The sequence below is a fragment of the Rhododendron vialii genome, chromosome 4a, assembly GCF_030253575.1.
Source record: "Rhododendron vialii isolate Sample 1 chromosome 4a, ASM3025357v1".
Lineage (NCBI taxonomy): Eukaryota > Viridiplantae > Streptophyta > Magnoliopsida > Ericales > Ericaceae > Rhododendron > Rhododendron vialii.
The window spans coordinates 14226172-14245506 of record NC_080560.1 but is presented as its reverse complement, the minus strand read 5'-3'; the positions used below and the strand labels follow the sequence as shown (position 1 = coordinate 14245506).

At 39.4% G+C, this 19335-nt stretch overlaps 3 protein-coding genes and 1 non-coding gene across 4 annotated transcripts; 3 read left to right on the top strand and 1 right to left on the bottom strand.

The window, feature by feature from the left end:
• Window positions 1-1331: 1331 nt before the first annotated feature.
• LOC131322528 (CDK5RAP3-like protein) lies at window positions 1332-6538 on the top strand. The gene is made up of 10 exons (XM_058353875.1): window positions 1332-1521; window positions 1624-1758; window positions 2917-3011; window positions 3156-3250; window positions 3360-3495; window positions 3574-3726; window positions 3935-4501; window positions 4648-4856; window positions 5399-5531; window positions 6225-6538. The coding sequence occupies exons 1-10, from the start codon at window positions 1461-1463 to the stop codon at window positions 6354-6356; spliced, it is 1716 nt and encodes a 571-aa protein (XP_058209858.1). The 5' UTR covers window positions 1332-1460; the 3' UTR covers window positions 6357-6538.
• Window positions 6539-7223: 685 nt separating this feature from the next.
• On the top strand, window positions 7224-7356 carry LOC131324900 (U11 spliceosomal RNA). The gene has a single exon (XR_009199486.1). It is a non-coding gene; the product is annotated as a U11 spliceosomal RNA (small nuclear RNA).
• Window positions 7357-7803: 447 nt separating this feature from the next.
• On the top strand, window positions 7804-11545 carry LOC131322527 (uncharacterized). Its single transcript, XM_058353874.1, has 4 exons — window positions 7804-8042; window positions 8138-8680; window positions 10851-10916; window positions 11017-11545. Exons 1-4 carry the CDS (start codon window positions 7929-7931, stop codon window positions 11074-11076), a joined length of 783 nt encoding a protein of 260 aa, XP_058209857.1. The 5' UTR covers window positions 7804-7928; the 3' UTR covers window positions 11077-11545.
• A 2459-nt stretch (window positions 11546-14004) lies between these two features.
• On the bottom strand, window positions 14005-19056 carry LOC131322526 (squamosa promoter-binding-like protein 9). The gene is made up of 3 exons (XM_058353873.1): window positions 18528-19056; window positions 15133-15272; window positions 14005-14802 (listed from the first exon to the last, which is right to left on the bottom strand). The coding sequence occupies exons 1-3, from the start codon at window positions 18902-18904 to the stop codon at window positions 14201-14203; spliced, it is 1119 nt and encodes a 372-aa protein (XP_058209856.1). The 5' UTR covers window positions 18905-19056; the 3' UTR covers window positions 14005-14200.
• Between the last annotated feature and the right edge of the window lie 279 nt (window positions 19057-19335).

Here is a 19335-nt window from a genome sequence, read left to right as displayed (position 1 = left end):
TTGGAACTTGGGGTTGATGATATTCCTCTCATTTTCGTCCTCTGGAAAACTGGGGAGTGTTGTACATCTCTTGAAGATTTTGGGACTGCTATCATGATAGAAATGCTCCAATTTTAGCCTGAGCATAATATCACTTCCAACGGCTTCAATGACAAAGTTTGTTAAACAGAAGTCGCTCCAATTTGAAGGTCTTTGGTGGGTGGATGTCTCTTCTTGTTCAAGTTGACAACTTGCCTAGTAAAAACGTACTTTTTTTTTACGAAAATGCTTAGGTCACTGATGGTGCACAGACCGGCACGCGGGGACCACTTTAGGTCCTGCACAGATGATTCGAGTCGTTTAATAATTTTGAATAGTTATTTTTTGAGTGGTTCGGTGAAAAATCAGCTCAATCCAGTATTAATTATCAAAACATGTCCTTAGCCGACATGTCCTTAACATGTCAAAAAATATTTTAAAATTATGAAATGACTTGAATCATTCGTGTGGGTCCTGCGTGCTGGTCTATGCACTCTCGGTGGCCATAGAGGGGTTCTTTTTTTGGATACTTCATTTTTTTTAATCAGAGCCCTTATTGTATAAGTTCAACACAACTCTTTTACTTTTCAAGTATTACCCCACCAATATTAGGAAATCAAGTGATAGAGATACTACGAGGATAAAAGTTTTTTGGTCTAAGGAAAAAAACAACGTTTTTATTGTTTGGCTTTGTGGGAAAATGAGAGAAAGACAACAATAACCTAAACAATATATAGGAGGAAATAAAAAGAAAGAGTGAGGAAAAATAATACTTCGAAAAATCCTACTAGATTTTCCCCATTTTTACTAGGGTTGCAAAAAAGTCGTGCCGAGCCGAATTTTAGCATGCTCAGACTTATTTGTTAAATTTTTTAGTGAGCTTGAGCCCAAGCCCCATGAAATTTGGACAAGCCGAGCGCTAACCTACGTTTAAGTTGAGCTCGAACTTGTTTACGGACATGTTAAGGTGTGACGCCTGATCACGTTGACAGTCGAGTCGGTTGCGCCACAACATCAGACCGTAGGTTCGCAAAGGAAGAAAAAAGATGGTTGCTTGCATCATTTTCCTTCCAAAAAGGGGTAAAAAAAATACTGTATTAAAAAATATATATTTGAAAAGGATTAGCACGGAGTATTATGTTTGGAACTCGTGAAAAAAAAGAGAAAGAAAGGAAAAATAATTAAGAGAGAAAATAAAGAGAAAGTTGGAGAGAAAATAGAAGGAAAATTGTATTGATTTTGTTGTTTTCCTTTCATCTTTCCATGGGAATCCAAACAAGGGAGGGGCGAAATTTTTAATTTTCCCTTCCTTTTCCTTCTCTTTCCGCAACTTCCAAACAAAGCCTAGAGCAAGAACCGCTGTTGGGTAACCGGTCTTCAACCTCAATTCCAGACACAGACCATTTTCCCCCAAGTTCCCGAGAAAACATTTTCCCGTGAAAATGCCCAATCAGGACGACATCCGTAATCTCCCCATCGACATTGCTTTCGCTCGCCTCGGAGGTAAATCCTCTCTCTCTCTCTCTCTCTCTCTCTCTCTCTCGGCGTGATTTGGTTTATTTTAATTGTGTAATTTGATTTGATGAATCGTGATGATGATTGAAGAATGGTTGGTTGATCGGAAGAGAATACCGTCCGATTGGCGAAAACGGCTGGCGGCAGTGAGAGCTAAGGTGTCGGCGGCGTTTTCTTCGCTCCCCAAGGATATCGATCCTTACTTCCAAACCCTAGACCCCGAAGGTTACTTTTATTTTCTCTTAACCTTGTCCTTTGTCTCCCGTTTTTCACGTTTGCCTCTTGTGTCGCTTCACTTCATTTGCAACAATTTGTTAGGTGTTTCTTTTTGTGGTGTGTGTCAGAGGTAGTGTTCTAAACCTTGGAATGATTCACTCGGGAAATTAAACTCTTTGTTTCCTCATCTCATTTCTTTTCTATGGGAAACGAAGAACAAGGGGCAAATCATACCAATTTAGATTAGGGTATTTGTTGGATGTTTAAACATGTACGGGCCTGATACAGAAGATGAATGAGAATGTTAAGAAATATGGTAGCTTATTGATTGTTGGGACGGTGCCATGGACAGAGTCAGGAATTTGGTTTGGGGGCCCGGGATTAGACAAAGAATTTTGCATAGTAATTTTGAAGTTTTCACGCTAGCTTTTTTTATGTAGTGCTATTACATTTAAGCTTAGCATATCTATGTTGGTATGTTCATCCAATACCAAAAAGGTTGGTATGTTCATAATTTTTTAATTTCTATCCTTTATTTGATCATTGTGATTTCTTAGACACTAAAATCTCCACTAGCTATAAAGCTCTTACTTTTATTATGTACGACTATTGATGAAAAGAATATGATGTATGAACCAGTACAAAATGAAATGAAAGTATTTTGGATAAGGTTTTAAGATGAGTTCTATAATTATGTTGGGGGAGGGGGGCAGGGCCGCCCCATGGTTCCCTCCCCATGCTCTCCCTGTGTCCCTGAATGGTGCACTCTACACTTTGAATAGAGATATACCTACACATATAGTCAATGCATTAACTGGCTATGTTTTTTTCTTGTTATGTTCTGTACAGATTGGTTATGGTCATTCTTATATGTCGATGCTCAAATTTACTCGATGAATAACGCTGCACATCAGAGTGGTTAGACTAAAAGGATAATGCTGAATGCGAAAACATCACTTTTGAAGTTCACTTTTGAATGCTGAGATGTATTTGTTGCATGGATATATTGAGTTCTGTGGATGCTTAGTAGTCAAGATGTGGCAACATAGTGACGCACTGAAATTTTAGATTGGAAGTTCAAGAAATCTTGCTTGGTAGTGCTGAATTTTTCTTCTTTATTACACACTATTCTGTTGTTCTATGATATTTTGTACTTCATCCTTTCAGGAATTGGTTACTTGGAAGCCAAACAAATATATGATATTCTTCTGAAGTCAGCTCCAGAAAGCCGTAATATTTTTGGCCGGCTTTCAGGTGCTTCTGTAAGAACTATAAAGACCCTCTCTCTCTCTCTCTCTCTCTCTCTCTCTCTCTCTCTCTCTCTCTCTCTCTCTCTCTCTCTCTCTCTCTCTCTCCTTGCAACTTTTTCTACATATTATGATCAACTGTTTTTTCTCCTTTGGCAGGGTACTTGGGAGTCGATTGTGCGATCATTCGAGAAAGATCATATTTACCTTGGGGAGGCTGCACAGACAATGGTTCAAAATGTTAATTACGAAATGTGAGGGCTCTCATGATCGTCTGCTCGGTTAATACCGAAAGTCCATAATAATATGTCCTTAATGTTACTGTGATCTATGTTATTTATCAATTTTATTTCATGCTTGAAGCCCATATCAGAAGAAGCAGGTTCAAAGGACTCAGCAGCAACTTTCTGAACTAGAGCGCAAGGAAGCTGATATTAAAAGAAATGCAGCACTTTCAGCTGCTAAATTTTTGGAGGCTTGTCAAGAGCTAGGATTGCAGGTGTGAGACCGCAATATTGTTTGATGTCTACTCCTTTCAAAAGTAAACCGTTTACATTAGAACTGTTTTTCTTAGCAGGGAACAAATGTGAGGTTGGAACTGTTAGAAACTGCAAAGACATCTCTCCCAAACACATTTAAGAGGATTCTGGAAGTTTTAAGCGGTGATTCTGTGTCGCAGGCCATTGAGTTTTATTCAAGTTTTATCCGAGATGTGCATTCTGAAAAGGATGTAAGAACATTAGAAATTTTGGTTTAGTAAGTTTTTTGCTAAATGAATAGTGCCAACTCCTAATGGTTTGGTTGAGTTTTTGTAACTTCATTGTTGCTAGAGATGTACTGCTGAAGCATAATGCAGTTTTCTTTAGTCAGGAAAAATGGAGATGGGGACGATTTTGTTGTGTGCCAGCAATAACTGTGATTGTTTGTTGTGGTTGCAGAAAGCTGTGAGGACTGTTTTACCAAATCTAAGGAACATTCTTGAAAATCCCCCTTCTCTGAGTGTTTCTCTGGGCTCTGAAGTTCTTGATACAATGAAAGTTGAAGCCAGTGTTGATGAATCAAACAATGCAACAGGGGACATGGATGTTGCAGCTGATATTATTGATTGGGATATTACTGTCGACAGCTCTCAGATTGATTGGGATATTGGTACTGTGGAAGAAACAGATGATGCTGGCAATGGATTGGGTCCTTATGAGATGGTGAATGCCAGTGAGATTTTTCCAAATTCTTCACCAAATGAGGGTGTGGAATCTGATATGACATTGACAAACAAAGAGGAAGATGGCCTAGTGCCAGACGTTTCTGTATTGGATATATCTTGGGATATTGGTGTTGAACATCCTCAAGTTGATTTAATTAAAGATGCCGGCTTGTCAAACACAGTGCCAGAATATCATACATCTATTCCAGATATAGCGACTGAAAACCAGGGAATTCCCCAACAGAAGAGCCAGCTTTTGGAAACGGAGTACAGGAATAAGGTTCTCGATGACTTATTTGAGGTATGTCTTTATATTCCATGTGCAAAAGAGCAGGAATGTGTATTATTACCTTTTGGGTGCACGTAATTTCATTCACTTGCCTTTTGATAAGCATATCAAAGCTTGTTGACACGAATTGATACTTTGTTCTGATGTTTTATCCCCAGATTAAAGCGTTCTTGTATCAACGGTTGATGGAGTTGACAAATGACGAAACTCTGTCCTTACAACATCAAGTCCAGGCAGTTGCTCCTTTGGTGTTGCAGCAGTATGCTTCTGACACAATTCAGAAAATGCTATCTGATGTCTCTTCGGCCATCTCTTCATTGACCAATAGAAAAACTCGGGATCTGATCATGATTCTCAACTCAAAAAGGTGCTACAACTTTGTTTCAACAGGCTTTATACCTAGTCCATTTTGTTCACCCTCAAATTTTGTCCTCTTGAGAACACACGAATGACAATTGAATTATGCTTACAAGACTCTTCTATTGTAGTTGATTGGAGCCTATTTATGGTACTACCGCTACCAACTCACGATTGTCTTCATTTCTAATCCTATCTCTCCTATTCCTATCACCACACAAAACAAATGAATCTGATAAACTGTATGGATTATAAGGCCCTTGTCTGAGCTGCATGACAAAAAAGGATCTATGATGCCTATTCATATTAATAGGGACGCAAGCTTCGTTTGGGTTGTTGCGAGGAAATTAGTGTTTGTTGTGACCATTTCAGGAGTTCTTCTGTTCCTACCCTGACGGTTCTGAATAACTACTAGACTTTTTCCGCTACCCACTTAGTCACACAAAGTATTGTTTTTGGTGTCCGGTTTTGTGACCTCAGTATAGCCACACTTATTACTTTTCCTGATGAGTTGTGGCAATATCAAGTATTTGAATGGGATCGAAATTTCAGATTTCAAGATAGACTAGTGAGTACGCTAGAGGAAAAGAAACTCCATGAAGTGAAGCTAAAGGAGGGTTTGAAGGACTTGGCTGTGAAACGCATGGAGCTTCAGAATTCATTGACATCATTGTGGCCAAAGCAGGTGAGTTCTCTATTCCATCATTGCTTAATTGAATGATCATGCCAATAACACCAGAGCACCTGCAGTGCCTGCAGAGTGAAATTAGATACGGATGTCTAATTGTTTAAGATTGTTGTATTCATGGGATAGTAATCATGGACTCTGTTTGGATCACGAAGTCACCAGGAGAAAGGAAAATGAGGAAACTAAATTAATATATTTAGTCATCTGACTTGGTGATATTGATCTTTTTGTTTGCATGTTCCTTTTCCTCTATAAATCCTCACACAGATCCATGATCCAATCACAACCTTAAATTGGAGGATCTTATAAGTTATGCACTACTTGATGTACAATTCACATGGAACATGCCGGTTCTACTATATATCTGACTCGTTCCTGGCACTTTTGCATTCATGAAAATACAGCTCATATGTTAATTCATCTCCCGATTCCTCTCTGACAATTGCCATAATTTTCGGTAAATAGATCTTCTAATGTGGGAAATGATGAATGTGCATGCTTACGTTTGACACCTCTCTCTCTCTCTCTCTCTCTCTCTCTCTCTCTCTCTCTCTCTCTCTCTCACACACACACACACACAAACACACATAGAAATTGAGGATTATCCGGTTACCAACACATCCGTCCCTGCCTTGAGTCTTTCAGTAGTTGAAGGTTTTGATAGGTAATGTTTTTTGTTATCAATTGCAGGAAGCAGTGGTGGCAAAAACCAGAGAGTTGAAAAGGCTTTGTGAGAGTACATTGTCAACCATGTTTGAAGGAAGACCTGTCAATATAATAGGGGAGATCAATGCTCTGTTAAGCAGTAGTCATACTGCATAGATTTGCTTTCTGTTCAGAAAAAAGAAAAAAAAAAATACTGCATAAATCGTCGGCCAACAGATAGCTAGTGTAACGTCATCTTATAGATTCAAATTAGCAATATACTCTTTTCAGCAACTGATCAAAGAACTCAAATTCTAGTGCTCGATAAGCATTTCAGAAGCCATCTTTTGTGTTCATTCAAGCAGCCGGAAAAGGCTTCTCTATATAATCTGTTGCTGTTGCAGTGGTGGTGTAGGGGAGGTGGTGGCCCTGGGAAAGAATGGATAAAGCAATGGAAAACCGAAACTCCTTTTTTTCAAAAGAAAAACCAAAAACCACGATTAAAAAATTGGGGTAAAAACTGTCAGTCAGTATGGATCAGTTTGGGTATCCATTATTCGGATGAGATTATCATCCCTAGTCACATCTTCTGTTTTTTAGTCAGAAAGAAAGTTTTACGTAGAAAACATAGATTTAAAAGCTGATTAATCCTCTGTTATATCTTCACATCAAACTCATAAAGGAAAATTAGGCAAGTGAATTCGAGTGAAGAAAGCATAGAAAAGTTTTGAAAGTACTAAAAATGTGATGGTTAATTGAAGGATATACCTCTTGTTTTGGTTTGGTTCAATTTGTCACACTTTTTTTTTTCTTCTTTCCATTTGTTGTGAACTTCTTAGTGATATTTTATATGTAATAATAACAAAATAAGTTTGGTTTTTGGAATTCATCTCGAAAGAGGAAATCAATTGTAAGTACTACTTCCATCCCAAAAACCTTGGCCTTCGCAAAACGAAATCCTTAAAATAATTACTATTATCTTTTGACAAAAATTTAAACTTTTTATCGCGGTTATTAAATATCAATATGTTATTTTAATTTATTAATAAGAGTCGGTTGGCTAAATATGCCACGTCTGCCCTAGTTAGGTGGGTGCTGTATGAATATCAAGACATATGACCTACATAATTTGTGGAACTTCATATGGTTGGCTCGCTTTGGTTGACCTTCCATTTCAATGAAACAAAAATAAATTATTTTAATTTATAGGAAAAAATTTAAATTTTTCTTGATAAAAATATTTTTTCTTTACGTTCTCATTTTACGGATTAAAAAACCTCCCAAACAAAAGGAGATTGTGGTACCATAGTATCAGAGCTTGATTGGACAGAACGAATGATGCGGGGAAAATAATAAACAAACAATAGATCTCCAATTAATTGGTTAAATAGTTATGAACTTGAATTTGGTCGAAGGTTCAAGTCTTTATAGCTTTTTATGGAGGCTAAATATACTTTTAACATCATCCATGCATAATGAAATTTTAATTTCGGCTCTAAAATAAGTGTGATGGGTCTCTTAAAGATTGTAAAGTGGTGTGACGGGGCAATTGATGACAGCCATACATGCACTTCTATTTTGGGTAAAACCGAAATTAAAAAACTAGTAGATCAAAGGAAAAAGGAAAAAAAATGTTCGAACAAATAAGCAACCGAACCAATTTGTTACCTTGGAGAAAGGAATTCACTATTCAGAATACGATTCCAGTCCACCCCCGGGTGTCTCTCCCCTCTCTCTCTCCCCCCGCCAATGGCGGAAGCAACAAATAACCAGACGACCGATGAAGCCGAAGATGATTACATGGGAGACCTCTCTCTGTTCCTTCCCCCAGAAACCACTGATCCACCAAAATCTTCAAAAAAGGTCAGTTCCAAACTTACATACAACTAGATATATTGACATGTAATTACTATGTTTCTAATAAACCATGTAAAAACCCAATTTCTCTTTACTTTCAGGACTCAATCAGCAAAACCCATGTCCCCCAATCTTCAAACAAGAAACCCAAAACCCTAAACTGGCAAGAACAACGCAAGCTCAAGAGAGAGCAAAAGCAAGAGGAAGAGGACAAACAAACCCTAGCAAACCTAGAATCAGCTATTCCCCAATCCAACATTGGGTTTAAGCTGTTGAAACAAATGGGTTACACCCCGGGTTCCGCGCTGGGGAAGGAGGGTTCCGGCCTGGCCGAGCCCGTGGGGGTGGAGATCAGGCGGACCCGGGCTGGGATCGGCCGGGAGGACCCTAGGAAGGAGAAGAGGAGGATGGAGGAGGAAATGATGGAGAGAGATAAGAGGAAGGAGGAGGAGTTGATGGCGGATTTCGGGTGGCGGCAGAAGGAGCAGTGGAGGAGTAGGAGAGTTGTGGTGAATTATCACAAGGCGAAGGCGGCGTTCGAGCAGTTGGAGAATAAGGAGGTGGTGGTGGAGGAGGCGGAGGAGAAGGACGAAGAGGATGGTGGAGATGAAGAGGAGGAAGAGGAGGAGGTGATAACAGAAGAGGTATGGTTACTTATTCAACCACAACCATCGTTTGTTCTCGGTATATAATTATGTGTTCTTTTGTATATGCTTTACCTAATTGTGCTCTTGTATATTGTTTTTAAGCTCTTGTGCTTGCCTTTCTGACTTGCATATTTACTTCTGTATGTAAAAGTGTAAAGTACATGTGTTTTTTGTGCTAATTTTAGCTCTTTGTATTGTCAATGTTCGATCAATTAAATCTTCAATATTGGGCTTTGGATTTGTATCTCAGTCTTTGATCATGGGAAGGAACAATGTTGTTGATTTGACTACTAGTTTGATGATGTTGGTGTGTGTGCTTCAATTTATTGTCTTGGAAGATTGGATTTGACATTGGGAGTTGATGTCATCATGTCATGAAATAAGGTTGTTGACAAGTTGAACCATCATTCTTCCGAAAACCCGTCCACGAAGGAAAAGATGCCATGGTCAGCTGTGTTGTCAATCAGTATGTCGGGTTGGTTTTGTTATGTTACGATGAATAGAATCAAAGGTTCATGGCAATGAAGCTTTGGTAGCTATATTGGTTTTGGATAGCCTTCCACATTAGCTCTGGCTCACGAATAGGGAAAACATGAGTTCTCTGTCACTAAAACTCGATAAAGTGGATAAAGTTGTTGATGAGTGGTGAGGGTGATCAACATTTTATTTCGGTTCAGTTCAATGGTTCAATGGTGATCTGGTAAAGGAAAGTGGCATCTTATGTTATATGACTTGGCCTCGTGTGGTTAAGATTGTTGGAATCTACTAGCAGGTCACTGAGTGGTCCTTAAACCTCTAGAAAGAAGTTCCAAGATCTCTTAACCTCAGAAAATTTCGACACCATGGTTGCCACTTGGAAATGAGCTTGGCATTGGGGCCAGTTCTGGAAATTTGTAGCTACAGGAAAATATAATTCCCATGTATCCTATGAGTTCCATAGATCTTTGAAAGAGTTGGAAGCTAGCAACTTTCAAAGTGTTTGTGAACCATCTGTCTTGCCAAACTGTATGATTAGTTGTTTCATTGATATTTCGGAAAGAAGCTTGGTGATGGAACCCCTTTCCCCTTCTTGCGCTAATTTTGTGGTCATCCAATCAACAAAATTACATTGTACTCGAATTTCAAATCAGATGCAACTGGAACTGCATTCTATGATTCTGAACTTCAATTCCTATTCATGGTAGTACTTCTCTGGAGATGATGTTTCTTCGTGTGTGCGAATAAATCTCATTCCTTGGCTAAGCAAAAGTCGAGGTTTGCCTGCCTCATAAGTTGCTATACTCGTTCTCTTTTTCCTGTTTGTTTTTGCCTTTTTGGGTTTAGGGAGTGGGGCTACAAGATGAGTTGTAGGCTCCCCTTGCTTGAGATTCCTTCAACCTGGTAAAAAAGCATGACCGAGGCTTGATCCTAAGACCGTATCTAGATTACCTGATAAGCTAGTATAGATTCTAGTTACTGTTGATTCTTGACGGCAAACTTTCTTCTGGATTCAAATTCTTATCCCGTCATCAAGGGTTTTTGTTTATTTTTTTTGTAATTTTCGATCTTGGAATGCAGTTAACTCTCTTTCTGTCTTTCTTTATAAATCACATGCCCCAGTTTATGAATTGGAAGTGGATGAAAATGGGCCAATGGGTGCAAAAACCAATGACTGCAGCTTAACAGTTCTGGCGGTCCTGTAAGAATTTTTATAGTCCAATTTGATGATTATATATCCGAGGATTTGAATGAATATTCAATCCGAAATGTCATAATTTTAACCACACAATGAATATTTGGTCCCCTCGGATATATAGTCCGAGTCGATGCTCATAGCCGGTGGAAATAAATGGAGTGAATTGTTCTTACTGAAAAGAAAGCAAATTATCGAAGAGCTGTCCAATATTCTGTTGAAGCACGAAGATGTATTTGAGGATCTAATCTACTGTACAGAGCTATGCATTTTCTTATTCTAGCCCGCATAGGGCTACCTCTGCAGTTGAATACTTGAATTTAGTTTATTGGCAAACCAATTTGTCACTGCTTACAATTTAAATATTGCGTTATTTTTGGTGCCCTGGTTATGCAAAGAACGTCTATCTATCTGCGATACAAATATTTCTTGTTATTGTTTTGCTTTTGATTCTCCTGCCAATCTGTTTATGTTGATTGCACCCCATTGATGCAGGATTTGCAAGACATATTGTTGAAATTGAGAGAGGAATATCAATACTGCCTCTTCTGTGGATGTCGGGTAAGTAGCGACACCTGACGATATTGCCCTCCACCTCCTCAGCATCGCAAAGATTTGGTTTTGTTTTCTTTGACTGAATAGAGTTTGGCTGTTGTTTCAGTATGAGTCGATGGAGGCACTCTTATCCAACTGCCCAGGAACAGATGAAGATGACCATTGAAATACACCGCGCCAGTTTGTGCAACTCTTCACAACTTCCCGAAGAAGATGCAACTTCATGCCAAGAGGGATGAGATTGTTCTCAATGAGGTCAATACCTTGCCAAAACATTAAACCGTGTGGGGTGCTTTTTCTTAGTCTGCAATTTCACCTCTTTTTGAGAATACTCAAGAGGCTAAAGGAAACCAGGCTTTCTGATGAGATTGATGGCAAGTTGTTGTGAAGGAGGAACGGAACACCATAGCTGCTACATCCTTTGGATTTTGCTTATGGAGAGCTGCCCTTGCAAATTTCAGAGTTTGTGTAATTAAAAGGAAAGTAGATGTTGAATCAGCTAGTATATTGACACAAAATTGATGTTAACGCGAACAAATTTGGGTAGGATTTTCCACCTGTAAAGTTAATGATTGTCCGCTACCATGAGATGTTAATTGGGATCGAATGAAGCATATCTGTGACAGTTATGCAAATAGTCTTGTAATTGAGTTGATACAAAGTGCGATGCTAAGGTGAACTTGATAAGTCCACTCTACTCCAAACTTGCAAAATTCCACCACACTAGAAGGTATTCCAGAACTTAATAACCCATTCTGAAGCTTTTGGGAAAATGGAACTCATATTTTAAGCAAGGACCGCAAGAAAACAATAAACAAAACAAAATAAAAAGTCTACAAACACAACTCTGGACACAATTGTGTTCAGAGCTGTTCGATGTATGTTGACTTGTGTATCGAACGGCTCTGGACGCAGTTGTCTTTGGAGTTGTGTAGGTAGATTGCTCCAAAAGAAAATTTTTTAAAATCCTCTAGCTTCATCATGTCCCTCCATCTTATTCAAAACATTCTTGGGTCCTAGTTCGTTGGCACTAAGATCCAGCACAGAATTTGACCAAAACTCCCAGGCACAAACGGCTAAACGGAATCCCCATAGGCTGCTCTGCAACGAATATCGGTAGCCAAACATCTGCTTGGCCACTAGGTAACTAGACCGCAAAAACAAACACACAGAAAAAGAGAGCGCAAACTCTACTTTGATAGGACAGATCTCGTACGATGACTTCAGTAAGTCATTTTTGACGGGTTCGCAAGGCGGCAGAAGCAAAACTACAGAAAAAGAGCACAAACCCTACTTCAGTCAGTCAGTTGACAGGCTCAGAAGGCAGATTGACCGTAGTCCAGTTTTGTTCACGGGCTTTAAGGTAGGCGACCATTTCTCCCTCTACTTCGTTATTACACCGGGGTCTACCACTTCCAATAGGCTCCAGTAATGTGAACCAAATATACAGATAGGGTAGTTATCACCCAATTTGGAGAAGCATTGTGGATACCCAATCTGTCATTTTCCAAGGGCCTGAAATGTGTCATTGGGGATGGTAAATATGTGGATATATGGAAGGATTGGTGGTGTGGGGAAATTCTTTTGGCTCTCTTGTTTCCTGGTAATCACACCAATTCTAACGCTAAAGTTGTGAAGCTTATTGAGCATGGTAGATGGAATCTGGATATGCGCTTCCCTTTAGTGGACCAAGGAGTGATTGATTCCATTTCCAGAATCAAACTCCCTTTGGCTCCCAACGTGCCTGATCACCCCACCTGGGCGGGTTCCCCTAGTGGGAATTTTTCAGTTGCGGCTGCTTATAATATGGTTAATGAAGACGAAGCAGTTGTAAAGGGGTGGAAATGGTTTTGGAAACTAAAATTACCTGCTAAATTCAAAACTTTTATCTGGCTTATCCTCCTTCAAAAATTACCCACTAACAAGCTCCGTGCCAGAAGAGGATTTGTTACCTCGGATATATGCCCGAGATAACAATCTCCCCGAAGACATAGATCACTTGTTCAGAGATTGCCCCAACGCTGTTGAGCTTTGGAATGCAATCACTTTAGGCCATAGCATGTGAAGGGAATGGGATAGACCTTTATCCGAATGGTTACATTTGAACCTAAAGTTTAAAAATTCTGCGAGCATAAATGGAATATTGGCCTACTCTATGTATCACTTCTCTTTGGCAAATTTGGAAAGACCGTAATAAAAAAAGTTTTGATAATATGGACTCGGTGGTTACCATTAGTGCCAAGCTAATATACTCTTATGTGCGTGAGATTGAGGAAGCCTTTAAATCACTCCACATGCATGGCCTGCCCCATTCACAATGTGCTAATTGGATTGCTCCTTGTACAGGTTCAATCAAGTTAAACACGGATGGTTGCTGGTACGAATCTAATGGTAAAGGAGGCTTTGGAGGATTGTTTCGAGACTCAAAGGGCGACTAGATCCTAGGGTTGGTAAGCCTGTCTGTAACTCTAGCCTTGAAGCGGAACTCTGGAGAATTTATAGAGGGCTTACTATTATCCTGAAGAAAAGTTTGGCAAATGTTATTATCGAATCAGATTCTCTTGTGGCTGTTGAGCTCATCAATGAAGACAATCCAGGTAATCACGCTCAAAGTATTATCATAACTGAAGCTCATGGGCTGCTAAACCGCACGGGCACCAAGTTATCCCACACTTACTGCAATGCCAATCAATGTGCCGACCATCTTGCTCACTTGGGAGCCAAACTAAACGACGAGTTGATTATTGCAGTGACTACCCCCATCTCCCTACAGGAGTTCTTGATTAAAGATAGCCTTCTTCTTAGGTAGGCTTTAGATTAGTGCTCTTTGGACTTATCTCAGACTATTCTATCATTTAGCTTTGTTATGACTCTGCTGTGGTCCATGCTTTTTTAGTTAATTGAAATTCCGAAGTACCAAAAAAAGAAAAAAAAATTGTTTTTGCCCTTGCTTGGTCATTACATTGGTTTACCTTGTTGATAATGTACTGCTGAGGCTCATCATGGATTGGGCCATCAATCCCAGTGCACACTAAGCTTATATACATACAGTAGCTAATTTCCAAACTCTTCCCTACCAAAAAAGGACAGCAGATTCAAAAGCAAACAGCAGCATCTAAATTATTCCAATTTAGCCAGAACAAGTCCTGCGCCTAGCTTATCAGACACACATGGATCTTAGGTTTCATCCCCAAGAAAAGGCACAAACAAGACTAATCCAAATACAGTTATTAGAGTGCAGAAGTCACTAAAATAGCCACTAACAAACAAGGAGAAATGGTGGGGGATACTTAAGTCGACCAGTGCATATGCTGAGTTGAGGAAGAGTCGTAAGCCCGAGAATGCTCGAGTTCCATGTATTGCCTTCCACTCTGTTGGGCCAACTCAAATCCCCCCGAATACTGATTGTTAGTGGACTGTGGTAGATGATGCAGGCCTAGATCAGGAGCCATCTCATGCGAACAACTATGGGCTTCGTTGGCCTTGAAGCCCCATGATGTACTCGAGAAGTGACCGATGGGTTCGCCATTGGCATTTAGGAAGTTATTATTTGCCCCTGGATTCAAAGACCGATGGTTTCTTGATCCTCCCGAGGGTTGATTTGACAGAAGAGAGAGAGCACAGCCGGAGTCTGAAATTCCGGTGAAACATTCTGCCGAAGGAATAGTGCTGGGACCGGAATAACGGGCCTCACTTGCTGAACCTTGCAGAAAGCGATTGGATGGTAGATTTTCAGATTCAGTCTGCCACTGGTGCGGAAGAAATTTTCCCGTGGCAGTCGGTTGATTGGCTGAAACCTGGCCGGTTGCTCTGGTAGTAGGCCATGGATTCCTTCCGTTGGGCCCAGTGCATGTGGTGAAGTCCATCATAAAGCCTTGGACTCTGCTGTTTTCTGTCATTAATGAGCGCCAATAGTTAAGCAGAAAAGTAAATCTTATCTGTTTGTAATTTTCTCATTTTCTTTGTCTTACATTCTCAGTGTTTTCAAAAGAAAGGGCAAAGAAAAGATCAAAACATTCAGGTTTGTTTTGATTCTATTGCGGAACCAGTTTTCAAAAATATTTTGATGTTTTCCTGAAAAGTGGGTTACCAAAAAAAATCTGAAACAAACTTTGCATACAGTTTGCCAAACAAGTTTTCTGTGTACATATTGGAAAATTGTCCAAGAATGATGCATAACAAGCCCTCTGGTCTATTCTATGTTTTATGGATGAGATCTGACCAGAGAAAGATGAAGATAAACTTCTGTAGCGCGAGGCTAATAAAGATCCAGGTGGTGGCTTCCTTCGACGCTCATTATGGCCAGCCAGGCGTCTACGGCAACTTCTTTTTCCTTGGTCAAATTCGGGAAGTTGATGGAACCTGTGCAAAAAGCCACCCAAATTTTTATTAATTCGAACAAATATTAGTTTCTGGGAAGAAAATGCATGATCCATTAAAAAGGATGTTTTGATGAATGATACTTGAACATGAAAAGCAAATCAAGATGTGTGGTTTCCCAATTTGTCTACGTCCACATGGGAAATGAGAGTGCTTATCAAGATCACTGATTCACTGAGAAGTGAAAACTACTAGAATTTTAGGAACACAAGTGTCCTCTGCATTCCACTAAAAACAAAAAGTGCCCTCTGCTATCATCCAGTTTAAAATAAAAGTACATCCAAAATATCAAAATCCCTTAATCCGTATTTACATTGTGATACTATAACTTTAAAGTAGACTTCTACCAACTTCTATATTAGCCAACAGATGCTTAGCACTCGGAGCACAACCCCTAGAAATGCATGCATGGCCATCGTTAATTCAGACTCATCCTTTGGAAAATAACGAACCACATTCATTTAGGTCTTCCATGGTACGTGTTACGCTCATGCAAAGAACCAAATTAACTGGTAATGGGGCCGAAGACCTGTAAGAACATTCTTCCCATCCCTATAACCACACCTTGGTTTTGAAGAAATCTAATGTTTTCGTATGTTGATTCGTCAAGAATTTGTATTTGACACATCCAATCCATTATTTTTGTGTTTTGGGGTTCCTTCTAAGTCCTAACAGGCAGCTAGTAGGGAATTGAGTAGATGACCATTGTGTGACTCAAGACATATAATTCTGCATTGAACTGTACCTTTCTCGGACCTGAAAGTCAATATTGATTCTTGAAGATTCCATTTGTAAAAGTTTGCGAAAAATTGAAGTTTAAGATAAACTTATCATGGTAAGGGGTTTTGATATAGAACATTTTGTGCAGGAAAAAATAGAAAAGGGAAACGTAAAGCCATTTTTATGAGTATGTATGTACTAAGGAAAATGCCAACCATAGCCCTAAGGGCGGTGGATAATGTGTAAAAGCGCATCGATATCAGAAAAAATGTTTTGATATCCGTGAAAGCGTATTAACATCCGTGAGATGTGTATTGAAAATCTCACCGCCTACTAGGCAAAGGTTAGCAATACGCATGCATTAAAAAGCATGCAATTTAAAGACATAATTTTTGAACAATATTTGTGGTCATAATCAGATATTAAGCCTACAGTTAAGTAGCATAAGTATGCTCCTTTTTTTTGGAGAGTAGCTGCGACATGCGAAGAGGACCTAGATATTTCATATACAACTGGTACAGCACAGAACTAGCAAATGGCACCAATCTAAAATTCAGCCAAGAAAGGAAATGCGCAATCCCAAGAGCAAAACCTATTGAAACTGCAAAAAGGAAAACTAACCGTGTAATAGCAACTCCTGAAACAACATAGATGGCCTTTCATTCCTATCTCTTAAGAGGGTTTTTACCTTCATGTGTAGCCCTATGTGCATACAATTGCAAGTATGATATCCCTTCTCAGATTATACTAACATATAGCAATGACTTCCTCAATTCCTATCTTGATTCATAAACAAGCCTGTACTGAAAACTGAATTTTCCGTTATCCAATCTAATAAGTTCATGCACAAACACAATCACATGTGCACCTCGTGCATGTATGTAGCCATGTTCAGTGTGCGTGTCACACGGTAATACGGTATGTAAAATACACCCGAGGAGTGCATACCAGATAGTGACACAAGTATCCAGTCAAAGCCATGTGACAATGCATGACTCAAGCAACAAATGGACAACATAGACCAATGGAGTCATTGACCTAATCTTTAATAAGTAGCATAAAATGGATTCCAATCCCACTAAAAACAAATACTATCTATAGTCAGTCGATTTACATGCACACAAAAAAAAAAAAATCAGCTCTATACTGGATAAACCAAAAACCAGTACCACTTCCCACCAATGATATTCTTGTGACATGTCTCGTCACTCATGATTTGTGGGCTCAAGGCAGTGCTTTAACTTTTACACATTTTAGTGAGCTAGAGGACTCACATGTTAATTTACTAGGTACCAATGGTTGTGTGAAACTGTTGAGAGAAGATCCAAAAACCTTGGAAGGATGATAACAAAACTACAAAAGTTGTTTAGACAGGACACGTCCATGACCTTTTCTTATCAATTGTAACTTCCCCATGAGGATGCAGATAGACTCTTCGAAATTTCATCAACATGATACAATGTGCAACACCGAAGACCTTTCTAAGGCTGCACTTCTTGGCAGCCTTGCCACTAGAATCCTAAACCCATTAGAAAACAGCAGGATGATATGAAGAAGTTATAGAGCAAGAAGTAACGATGGGGTGAGAAAATAGGAGCCCGTTGAATGTATATCTCTAGTTGTGTCCCTGTTCGCGTTGTCAACTTATTTATGAAGTTTCAAGAGTTGCCAGTGTAGAAAGGTTGAAACTGTGTGACGTATAACATTAGCAACGGAAGGAAATGAGAACTCTCCCCTATTTATACGAAAGGGCATAGTCCAACAGCCCTCAAGAATCCCAAATCCTGCTTGATGACAATTTCTAAACTCGTGTCATTTGTGCATCATTACCGTACGTATATGACAATGGAGCATGTTTGGCATGCCATTATAGAACACATGTTTCCATGGACCACTGAACAGTGAACAGGTAGAGTAATAGCTGGGCTTCTTATAGCCCCTATTTATTGTTGACAGGGAGTTCAACCTGCATCTCTTTCTTTGAACATAGGTAACTTGCCAAAGCATGAAAATTTTGTGCCTTCTGTGTTTATCTTGTAAATTCTGGACAAATATGTAGAGATCTTCGTGGGACCGATTTTCGTGCCTCTTCTATCTTGTGATTTTTGAGCAATAACCATAACCCCCAAAAAAAGAAAATTACATTGACAAGTCCCAAAGAGAAACAATTATCAAAACCTATTCCCACGGACAAACACGCACAAAAAATAAAATTAAAAAACCCAAAATCTCCTCACTGTACACCAAGAATCAAGTCCAGCAGGGTCATCCAAACACAATAGAAAAAAAACACCAAAACATCAACAATAAGCAACAACAAAACCCACCAATCTAACAGAAGTACTAAAACCAAAACAAGAAAATCACTGCAACAAATTATTCACCACCCAAGTCATGCTCAAAAAACCCCCAAACAACCACACAAATCAAAGCAGAAGTGGATGATCAACAACAACATATGCATATATGATATTCATATAACTATAAACATAGCTAAAAGGGAAAAACCTAGCTGACCTGCTACACTGCTGGCAAAACCTCTGCTCAAGGCCTCCAACAATGACCTTAGGTGACTTCGAGTGCATACCACACACTTTGTGCCTCGAATAGTAAGCCTTGGCATCACTCAGATCTACTCTACACCCTTCAACCTGACACCTGGGTGGCTGTCCACCTTGAACGCCCCCGCTCCTCCCCTTCTTGGGCGGCTGCCCGCCGCTCCCGGAGGATGACGGCGACCCACCACCGGATTTGGGCGGCGGTGCAAAGCCCACATCTTCAAAGTAGATTTTACGGCCAAATTTCAAGCCTTTGAGTGAATCAGAGGAGTTGGAAGAGGTGGAAGAGCTTGAACCCATCTCCATTTCTGGTGGATGTGTGTAGAGCCCATTCATTTGCAGTTGTTGCTCAGGGTCAAATCATGGGATAGAAAAAAGAGGGGAAGGAGACTGATGATAAAGTTGTGGCCTGTGTGTGAGAATCGCTATGGGTAGAGTTTAATGGGCTTTAATTAGTAGATGGTGAGAGTTCTTTTGGGGAAGTGGAGTCCTACTGTACTTGTTTCATCCCCTTCCAAGAGACTGTCAAAATCAAAAATTCTAACCACAAAAACGCTCACATTTTATGGAAGTTGTTTGGCCTAAAGCGGAATGGCTAATTTTTTGTCTCTATTTAATTTTTTTATATTTATTAAATTTTCGTTAATTTTTTTAGAATTATTTTTTGGTCTTGATGAGAGAAATATAAAAAGTAAAAAATTACAATCACAACTCAATTTTTTTTTGAATAAAGACAAAAATAAGCTAATAAAAGTCATTTATTTCGT

Bases quoted from the DNA above. Each gene is read 5' to 3' on its own strand.
- LOC131322527 (XM_058353874.1), top strand. From the start codon at position 7,929: ATGGCGGAAGCAACAAATAACCAGACGACCGATGAAGCCGAAGATGAT. The intron at 8,043-8,137 runs GTCAGTTCCAAA...CTTTACTTTCAG, and splicing joins CACCAAAATCTTCAAAAAAG to GACTCAATCAGCAAAACCCA. The intron at 10,917-11,016 runs GTAAGTAGCGAC...CTGTTGTTTCAG, and splicing joins GCCTCTTCTGTGGATGTCGG to TATGAGTCGATGGAGGCACT.
- LOC131322526 (XM_058353873.1), bottom strand. From the start codon at position 18,904: ATGAATGGGCTCTACACACATCCACCAGAAATGGAGATGGGTTCAAGC. The intron at 15,273-18,527 runs GTCAGCTAGGTT...CTTTTTGCACAG, and splicing joins TTTTGCCAGCAGTGTAGCAG to GTTCCATCAACTTCCCGAAT. The intron at 14,803-15,132 runs GTCAGATCTCAT...CATTAATGACAG, and splicing joins TTTATCTTCATCTTTCTCTG to AAAACAGCAGAGTCCAAGGC.
- LOC131322528 (XM_058353875.1), top strand. From the start codon at position 1,461: ATGCCCAATCAGGACGACATCCGTAATCTCCCCATCGACATTGCTTTC. The intron at 4,502-4,647 runs GTATGTCTTTAT...TTTTATCCCCAG, and splicing joins TTCTCGATGACTTATTTGAG to ATTAAAGCGTTCTTGTATCA. The intron at 5,532-6,224 runs GTGAGTTCTCTA...TATCAATTGCAG, and splicing joins CATCATTGTGGCCAAAGCAG to GAAGCAGTGGTGGCAAAAAC.